This window comes from Nyctereutes procyonoides, unplaced genomic scaffold (assembly GCF_905146905.1).
Source record: "Nyctereutes procyonoides isolate TBG_1078 unplaced genomic scaffold, NYPRO_anot_genome, whole genome shotgun sequence".
NCBI lineage: Eukaryota > Metazoa > Chordata > Mammalia > Carnivora > Canidae > Nyctereutes > Nyctereutes procyonoides.
In genome coordinates, this window is record NW_026575043.1 from 56,625,468 (window position 1) to 56,635,366 (window position 9,899).

Here is a 9,899-nt window from a genome sequence, read left to right on the forward strand (position 1 = left end):
TACAGTATAGTGTAAACATAACTTTGAAAGGAAAGTCATAGAAAACCAAAAAGTTCATTTGACTTGCTTTATTGCAGCGCCCTGAAAGTGAACCCACAATACCTTTTAAGTATGCCTTATATTAATGGTTCAAGGAGGTGAGAAGGGCTCCAGCAATGTTAACAGTCCTCCTCCCTGAAGTCTTGTTCCTTGGAAGTGCTGGCTTCCAGCATCCCAGGCCAGCATCTCACCAGATCAACAATCTCATAGGAAAAGGGCTCTTTCCTCCGCAGATCCAGTTGTCATTCTGAGGCAGATTTCTGATTGGCTCGGCTGCCGAGATCACAGGCTCATTCCTGAGCTAATCAGTGCAGCCGGAGGGATGCAGAGTCCTGATTGGCTGCCTCTGAGTCACGTGCCCGGCTATGTCCCCGTCATCTCCCCCCTCAGCCACCCAGACTCAGTGTGGGGATGAGGTGGTTCACCCAAGGAAAAGCCTGGCGTGATACCAGAATGTGGGGGATGGGGTGGAGGTGGGGTGATTGACAGAGAAGCAAAACAGCAGATGTCCTCTGCACCCAGAATAAATAATGAATCAGGGATCGTGTTAGCTTTTCTGGACAGCCCGCCCATGGGTGCCTGGTGCCAACTGGCAATTATAGGGGCCTTTCCTAGGATAAAGCCGTGCAGGGGTGGCCAGGATGGAGGGATCCACAGTGTGGAAGCCGGTCCCCCACCTACCCACATGACCTGAAGCTCAAAGCCAGAAATAGTCTGCGGATGAATAGTTGCTGGTGCCTGCAAGTCGTGCACACGTGCAAACACGGCTAGGGTGTCCTGAAAGGAGGCCGTGGTATCCTCGGACACAATTCCCAGATGCTAAGCCGTGCTATTCCTCCACGGTGCCTGGTGTGTACCGCTTTCCTTGGGCATCTACCATCTGCTCATTAAATCGCCCATAAGCCCCTGCAAACTCTATTTCTTTGGTTACCCATTAGAGTGACCACTAATGGGTCTAAGTTTCTTTGAGGGTGATAAAAATGTCCTAAAACTGATGTAGTCATGGTTGTACAACTCTGAATATACTACTACTGACTTGTATATTTTAAATGGGTGAATTGTACGATATTTGAATTAAGTTATAGCAAAACGGTTGCATAAACACACATGTGCACAAAAGCAGCCCAGCACTCTGGTGCGTGCAGATGGATGAGGGAACTCGCGAACACCGTGCCGGGGAAGAAGCAATTTCTAGCCTTTCCTAGTACCGCTGAGCCCTGCTTACCAGGGGCATCTGTCAGAGCTGGGCTCAGGGTGCTGTGGCTGTGCAAGGAAAAGCTGCTGCTCTGCCAGGCTTGCAGCACAGAGACTGCGTCTGGCTCTGGCCGCTCCCACACGGGGAGGGGGCATCTTTCAGGGGGGCTTTGGGGAATAGTACAAAGGAGCACAGGATTGGCCAAGCTTCCAGGGCTTGTGTGTGGCTCTGCGAGAACTTAGGGGGAAGTGGTTTCAGAGAGGCTTCTTGGGTACTCTTCAGGCTGAAAGTCTGAGGCTGGGGTTAACTGCCTTTTTCTGTCGGAGATTGAGAGCCAGGGGTCCTTGTAGACATTGACAGGCAACCCAGAGACATGGTGGGACGGGAGGAACCGGGATCAAAGAAGTGGGTGGATGTCCTACAGTGTTCCTCCATGCTGGTGGCATCAGACCAGCTGCTGCTTCATCAGCCACACCTCCTGGACATCATTTCAACATTTATTGCATGCGTACTGTTTGCTGGGTGCTGTTAATGCTGGGAATAAAGAGCCATGTGAAACCTTGTTTCTAACCATAATTCCCGAGGCCTCTGCAGGCCATGCCTGCACCCCTGATTTATGTCCAGATCTATTGTGGGACTGCAAAGAGGAGAGATGAGTAAGATCCAGTCTCTGCTCATGGGATCTGCATTTTGGTTGGAAGGTTTTAAGGCCACTCAAACCTGCTTATTAGGACAATCCAAATTAAAACCTCAACAACACACTAATTTTCACCTAATAAGATTGGCAGAAAATTTAAAACTTGGAATCTAGCATTAGTGAGGGTTTGGGGAACCCAGTTTCTACTGCTTAGTCCTTGGGAGGAAGGAGTCCTGCTGCTCCCAGGCTGCATTTGGCAAAGCAGATCGCTGCCACATTGTGTTCTCTGCCACGTAGTTCTGAGACAGGGGCTGGACAGGCCAGGAGAGGTAAAGGTTTGAGGGTCCAGCTTTCATCCTAGGCTGGAACCTTAACACTGAGGAGGGGGTGCCAATGAGGCTCCCTCCCCTGCTGTGAAGTGAGAGCCCTTAAGGGGGTACTGAGTTCTGAAAACAGGGTTCCCACAGCTTCTACACTGGACACACAAGGGCCAGGGTTGGGCCAGGGCCTGCTGTAGGTAGAGGAGCAGATGAGCCCGGGTCATGGGCTCCCAGGGAGAAAGTGCATCTGGGATGATGAGATGCTGCGTGGGCAGTGTGTGTGTTCTTTCTCTGTGTCTGCAGGATAACAGAGGTAGCTACAGCTCTGTGCGAGTGCGGGTGTGTGTGCGTGTGTGCTGTTTATTCAACGCACTTACCGAACACCTGCTCTGAGCCAGGTGTCACAGATACATCAATGAAGAACACAGACAAGATCCCTGCTCTTCTGATGTTTAAATTTAAGGGGGAAAAGGGTTCAGAGTACACATGAAGGGAAGAAATGAATAATTTCAGACAGTGGTAAGCACCACAAACAAAATAAAACAGGGTAATGTGATCCAGAGTGGGGCTGCTTGGCTGTTTTAGATAAGGCAGTCAGAGAAGGCCTTTTGGAGGAGTTGACAGTTGGTCCAAAACTTGAATTTGGACCAGGAGCCAGGCAGGCCAAGTTCTCAGAGCAGAGAGAATAACTAGTACAAAGTCCCTGTTGGTCTGCTTGGGCTGCTGTGACAAAATACTACAGGCCGGGGGAGCTGAAACAACAGAACTCTATTTTCTCACAGTTCTGGAGGCTAGAAGTCCAAAATCAAGGTGCCAGCTCCATTGGTTTCTCCTGAGGCCTCTCCTTGGCTTGCAGAACCCACCTTGTCTTCATGTGGCCTCTTCTCTGGAGCATACCCACCCCTGGTGTCTCTTCCCCTTACATGGACCCCACCCCTGTTGGATGAGGGCACACCCTCAGGATGTCATATAACCTTAATTATCTCTTTAAAGTTCCTGTCTTTGAATACAGTTACATTCTAAGGTACTAACTAGCCCTAAGGGAGTTAGGGCTACAACATAGAAACCCGGGCGGGGGTGGAGGGACACATAATTCAGTCCATAATAGGCCCTGAGGTAGCAGTGGGCTTGGCAGGTTCAAGGAGAGGACAGGGAGATGGGGCTTGAAGTTGGGGTGTGGTGAGGGACGTGCTTAGGGCCACGGGAAGCCACTGGAGGCCCGAGTGCTTCTGTGGGTCTCCTGGCTAATCTGCGAGTGGTTTGTGTGTGATTGTGTAGCTCTGGGGGACAGAGGAAAGGCTGAAATCATGGCATGGATCTATTTCATGGCTGCAGAGTAGCCCATGCACACATGCGTGGGCTCATAGACTGGGAATGAGCCACCTGTGTTTCCCTCCACACCTGAACTCCCTCTCCTTTTCTTCTCCAAGAATTAAAGGCTGGTGGGTGTCTCATCACTACGTGTCCACATTCCTCTCTGGAGTGATGCTGACCTGGTGAGTGTCTCATGGGGGCCCGTGAATAGGGAGCTGGCAGTGGACGAGAGGACACCCTCGAGTCTCCTGGCCTAGGCTGACTTCTGGGCCAAGGAGGAAAGTGTGAGCTTACAGCCGGGAGGCAGGGATCCCCTAGGCCAGCTGGGAGGTTTCTGAGGGTGTTCCGTTGGCCTGCTAGTGGGGACACAGCTGGCAGGGAGCAGTGACAGAAAGAGGACATAGATGAGGCTCCAAAGGAGACAGACAGAGGGAGTGGGGATCAGCAAGAATTTAGGCTTCAGAATGATGATCCAGGCCCCCTGCTTCTAGAATGGGCTTAAAGAACAATGACAAAAGTAACCTGGCCCAGCCCCAGGGACACTGGTGCAGAAATCAGGGACCTCCATTTAATTTTATTTATTTTTTATTTTATTTTTATTTTTTCCATTTAATTTTAAACGCTTTTCTTCTTGAGGTGCCTGGCAGGCCCAGTTGGAGCATGTGACTCTTGATCTCGGGGCCACAAGTTCAAGCCTCATGTTGGGTGTAGAGATTACTTAAATACGTTTTTTAAAATTTAATTATTTTTTAAAGGATTTATTTATTCATTCATTCATTCATTCATTCATTCATTCATTCATTCATTCATTCATGAGAGACACAGAGAGAGAGAGAGAGGCAGAGACACAGGCAGAGGGAGAAGCAGGCTCCATGCAGGGAGCCTGATGTGGGACTTGATCCCGGGACTCTAGGATCACGCCCTGGGCTGAAGGCGGCACTAAACCGCTGAGCCACCTGGACTGCCCAAATACTTTTTTTTTTAATTAAAAGGTTTACTTCTCTTAGCTGGAATAGAGAGGGGCAGGGATGAATGTCTGATTTCACAGCATACCTCACCTTTGCTTTCCCCCACTTCTTTGCAGGCCTAACGGACTGATTTATCAGAAGTTTCGTAATCAGTTTTTAGCGTTTTCCATTTTTCAGAGTGAGTGCCTCTTATCTAGGTTTGGGGGAGGGAACACAGTTTCTTGGGGCTTTTGCCTTGGAGGCCCCTGTCATCCCTCCTCCCTTGTAAGGGGTGTGTCTAGTATGGAAGGGAGCTTGGGCAGGGGAGGGTCCCAGAAATCCAGCAAAGAGACGTCTGCCCCCAGATCACCACCCATTCCTGGGGGAGGGGCGGCCTGACCACCCTCACCCCTAGGAGCCCCCATCACTGCCTTTTCTTCCCTGTGTCACAACTGGACCCATGGTGATGTTTGGGAACTGAGTGGTGTTGGGGACACTACCTCAAAATGGAAATAGAGTATATGTTCTTTTTTTCATTTAAGAACAGCTCTGGCTTCTGGCTGGCTCAGTCAGTAGGGTGAGTGATTCTTGATCTTGGGGGTGTGAGTTCAAGCCCCACATTGGGTATAGAGATTGCTTAAAGGTAAAATCTTAAAAAAAAAAAAAAAGCAGCTCTGGATTTATATGAATGAATTGGTCTTAGGGGTCCCCTCTGAGAGGAGTTTGGATAGTTGGAGATAGGGAAAGAGAGTTTTGTTTTTTACCAAATACCTAGTTGTTCCCTTTGAATTTTATTGTGTGCATATAACTGATAGAAAAATACAATTTAATTGTTTTTAAAGGTTTATTTATTTATTCATGAGAGACACAGAGGGAGAGAGAGAGAGAGAGAGAGACAGAGACACAGGCAGAGGGAGAAGCAGGCTCCATGCAGGGAGCCCCATGCGGGACTTGATCCCGGATCGTGGGATCACACCCTGATTCGAAGGCAGACACTTAACCGCTGAGCCACCCAGGTGTCCCCCACAATTTAATTTTTAAAGAAAACTCTGCTAACAAAGCCGAGAATGAAAATTATATATAATCTCACCCTTAGAAGTGATCACTGTTAATAGATTTAAGTCTTTTCATTTATTCATACATACGTATATACTGCATTTTGTAGTTTATAAATCTGGGATCTCTGTACATATAGCTTTGCGTATAACCTGTTTTTTTCTTTTAACAATAATGATGGGTTTTTTTGTGTCAATACATCATTCTGTCTCCTCATTTTTAGTAACTACTAAGTATCCCATTTTATGAAAATGTCTCTTGCTGTCTTGGCATTACACACAGCTCCCAGCATGGTGCCATCATTCCAGCGAGCATCTGTTCTAGAAGTTTCTAACCTCATTGGTGCTTAGTTGGGTCTTCAGATAACCGGCTCCCATTGTATTCTGGATAAGGGATAAAGTAGGTTCAGGCTGAAGTGTGTGTGTGTGTTGGGCTGAGAGGGTTGCACCCTCTGGGCATGGAAGACCCCTGAGTCTGCACGGAGGTGGCACCCAGTCCTCCAGACCCTGAGCTGGGCGCTGTGCTCCCCCTGCAGGCTGTGTCCAGTTCCTGCAATATTATTACCAGAGGGGCTGCCTCTACAGGCTGCGCGCCCTGGGGGAGAGGAATCACCTGGACCTCACCGTGGGTGAGTAGCCCAGCCTGGGGAGGGGTGGGGGGTGGGGGGCAAGTGCTGGTCCTTCCCTGCTCCCTCAGACCTCACCACTAACTCCCTACACTGGGAGCACGAGCCAGTAAGAAGGTAACAAGACCTACCACCCCCAAAGCCAGGGCTGCCAGCCTCTACTTAAGTTGCTTTTCATAATTCATGATGGATTCTGTTCCAGCCAACAAGCCTGAGGCCAGCTGTGTGCCAGGCCTTGATGCTAGCTTCTGTCTTATTCTTTTTATTTTTTAAAGATTTTATTTATTTATTCATGAGAAACACACACACACACAGAGAGAGAGAGAGAGAGAGAGAGAGAGAGAGAGAGGCAGGCAGAGACACAGGCAGAGGGAGAAGCAGGCTCCATGCAGGGAGCCTGACATGGGACTTGATCCTGGGTCTCCAGGATCACACCCTGGGCTGAAGGCAGGCGCTAAACCACTGAGCCACCCAGGGATCCCCTGTCTTATTCTTTTTTTTTTATTATTTTTTTTTATTTTATGATAGTCACAGAGAGAGAGAGGCAGAGACACAGGCAGAGGGAGAAGCAGGCTCCATGCACCGGGAGCCCGACGTGGGATTCGATCCCGGGTCTCCAGGATCGCGCCCTGGGCCAAAGGCAGGCGCCAAACCGCTGCGCCACCCAGGGATCCCTGTCTTATTCTTTTTAAATGTCTATTTTTTTGCCTGTGTTTTGTAATATACATAATTATATAAGCATAGTGTTGTTGTGCATGTATAATATGCCTACATATAGGGACGCCTGGGTGGCTCAGTCTGTTAAGCATCTGACTCTTGATCTCAGCTCAGGTCTTCATCTCAGGGTCATGAGTTAAAGCCTTGAGTTGGGCTCTATGCTGAGCCTATTTAAGAGGAGTAATAATAATATGGCTACATATAAATATGTATAGACACATACACATATATACATCGGGAATGTGTACTAGACTATTATATATATATATATATTTTTTTTTTTGAGAGAGAGAGCGAGAGAATGTAGTGGGGAGGGGCAGAGGGAGAGAGAAAATCTTAAGCAGACTGCACGCCCAGCTCACAGCCTCACACAGGGCTCGATCTCAAGACCCTGAGGTCATGACTTGAGCTGAAATCAAGAGTCAAAAAAAAAAAAAAAAAAGAAATCAAGAGTCAGATGCTTTAACTGACTGAGCTACCCAGGCACCTGTGTGCTTAACTTTTTTTTAACTCATGGATCAAGTCCCCAGTCAAAAGAGCTTGGAGAGCTCTTGTCTCAACTTTCAGAGGAAACTAATAAAATTCTGTCATCTTTTGAGATGGTCATTTCAACTGAATTACTCTGCAGAGTAGGCCCTACTTTGTCAAGACGCAGTTGAAGTGATACATGCAAAAGTCCATTATAAAATGCAAAATTCTGGGATGCCCAGGTGGCTCAGTGGTTAAGTGTCTGCCTTCGGCCCAGGGCGTGATCCTGGAGTCCCGGGATCGAGTCCCACGTCGGGCTCCCTGCAGAGGGAGCTTCTCCCTCTGCCTGTGTCTCTGCCTCTCTCTCTGTCTCTCATGAATAAATAATCCTTAAAAAACTGCAAAATTCTGTGCAAATTAAATACATGATTAAAAATCAGTGCCTGGCATGTCCGCTTTCTTTAAGTGTTGTCAAGCCCTAGGAGTTCATGGTGACTCGAGGCATGAGAGCAGTCATGCCTGTGACGGGTGTTCTACACACTCTCTGGGTGGTGTTCATAGTTGAGTGTCACCCACTGATGACAGGTGAGGCCTTTCCCCCCTGCCTCATGTGGCTAATCTCCGGAGACTGGCATGGCTTGGTGGTAGGTGCTTGATGGGGCTGTGGGGGCAACTGAACCCCCTCACACAGACCTGTTACTTCCTCTTTCATCTCCACAGAAGGATTCCAGTCCTGGATGTGGCGGGGCCTCACCTTCCTTCTGCCTTTCCTGTTCTGTGGCCATGTGAGTCCCCTGGAGTTTGTGGGTATCCCCTGTTCTGGGCTGACCTCTGGGAACAAAAGGTCCTCAGGCCTCTCCCTCATTCACCAGCTGTCCCTGAGCTGGGCATCCCACAGGGTCCTGGAGCAGACATGGCCCTTGTCTGTGCCTTGTGCTCTGGGATGCTGAGGCAGGAGCCAGCAGTGGCCCATAGCACCAGTATACTGAGCCCCAGATCTTCAGGCTGCTCTGGCCTGGTGGACACCAGAAGCTGGGGGCCTGGTCCACCCCGTGGGCTTCCCCATGTGGGTCTCCAGGGGAACCCGATGGGGTAAGTGGTGCCTGCCTCCTCTCTCTAGTTCTGGCAGCTGTACAATGCCATCACGTTATTTGAGCTCTCCAGCCACGAGGAATGCAGAGAATGGCAGGTATGGTGTGTGTGTGTTGGTGGGGCAGAGGAGGGGTCCTGGGGAAGGCTGGGCCAGCTTCCTCGCCCACCCCTTTACTTCCCACCATGGGGCCCTGTGCCCTGAGCTCCCTGCTCCTGGGGCCCAGGAGACCCTAAGTGGTCTGAGAACCCTATTGAATGCTAGGGGGGTATCCCCACCTCGGGGCCCTGCAAGACCCTGAGGACTCATGCACTTGGTCCAGAGCCCTGCTTTCTATGGATGGAACTCTGCAGTTTGCCAGTGGCTTGTGCTAAGAGGGTTTCGAGGTCACAGAAGCAGCTGATCAAAGCTGGCTCCCCCTTTTCTTCCTTTCCCCTCCTCCCCCTGCCACCCTTCCCCCATCTCCTTGCATGGCCCTGCCCCTGCCAGGTGTTCGTGTTGGCGCTCACATTCCTCGTCCTCTTCCTTGGCAATTTCCTGACCACACTCAAAGTTGTGCACGCAAAGCTGCAGAAGAACAGAAACAAGGGGAAGAAGCCGTGAGCCAAGGGAACTGGATGTCCCCCGGCCCCCCGGGGTTCAAGACTGCAGGGGGTTCCAGCTGGCACCCTTGCTGGCTGCTGGGTTTTGTCCCCACAGTGACTGTGGTCACTGGCAGCAGCCAGCCCAGGGGCCAGCGCATGACTGTGAGAAGAGCCGAGGCCCGGGTCCCTGGCAGACAAGAGGAATGTGACTCCAGCCTGTTGGCACTATGTCCACCTGCTCCAGCCTCCCTATTTATGACCTATTTAACATGGGGGGGGGCCTCCTGACTGCTCCCTAATCCGCAGTCTTCCCCCGCTGCCCTCCTGGTCAGTCTTCCTGGGGTGGGGACGGGGGGGCCCTAATGACTCAGGGAGCCCCTCAAGTTGGGGTCTAGCTGTGCCTCGCCCGGGTGCCGACCTGCCACTTGCTGAGTCCCCAGCGGGTGGAAGGAAACGCCCGGTGTCCTGTGGAGCCTCCCTCCTCGGGGCACACTGCTCCTGCTGTAAGCTCTCCTGGCCGCCGCTGCCCCGTGCCGGGGGTATTTAAGTTCTCAGAGAACCACTGTCTGTCTGTCTGTCTAGTGCTCTTTTCAATTCCTGAGTCTCCAGCCTGCCTGCCACCCCGGGGGAGAGCAGCTGCCCTGCTTCCCTTCCAGAGGGCTTGGAGGGAGGCGGGAGGGCTTGCTGCAACCACCAGGGGGCGTCCCAGCCCTGGCATCACTTGGGTAGCGTGAGGGCTTTTTTTTTTTTTCTTTTTTTTTTGTTTTTTGTTTTTTTGACACTTCAGAGTTTGGCTTCCTGACCGCCACCCCTCAGCCCACTTCCCGGAATTCTTGCAGTGAGTACTCAGGGAGGGCGACCCAAACTTCAGCGCTGTTTGAGACTTAAACCATCACGGAGGTCACCC

The 9,899-nt window shown here is 50.7% G+C and overlaps 1 protein-coding gene across 6 annotated transcripts in view; it reads left to right on the forward strand.

Annotated features, from left to right (window-relative positions):
• The window catches only part of TMEM120B (transmembrane protein 120B), a 44,836-nt gene extending 35,282 nt beyond the window's left edge, over positions 1 to 9,554 (forward strand). For 2 of the 6 annotated variants that reach the window (XM_055322150.1, XM_055322151.1), the window contains 6 exons: positions 3,622 to 3,687; positions 4,590 to 4,651; positions 4,995 to 5,029; positions 6,044 to 6,136; positions 8,039 to 8,103; positions 8,439 to 8,834. In XM_055322150.1, coding sequence (XP_055178125.1) covers positions 3,622 to 3,687; positions 4,590 to 4,651; positions 4,995 to 5,029; positions 6,044 to 6,136; positions 8,039 to 8,103; positions 8,439 to 8,709 — 592 coding nt within the window. In that variant the 3' untranslated portion in view covers positions 8,710 to 8,834. Of the gene's footprint in view, positions 1 to 3,621; positions 3,688 to 4,589; positions 4,652 to 4,994; positions 5,030 to 6,043; positions 6,137 to 8,038; positions 8,835 to 8,897 lie in introns of those variants that run through there. The other 4 variants (XM_055322153.1, XM_055322155.1, XM_055322154.1 and 1 more) reach the window with 3 other exon arrangements.
• Positions 9,555 to 9,899: the final 345 nt, after the last annotated feature.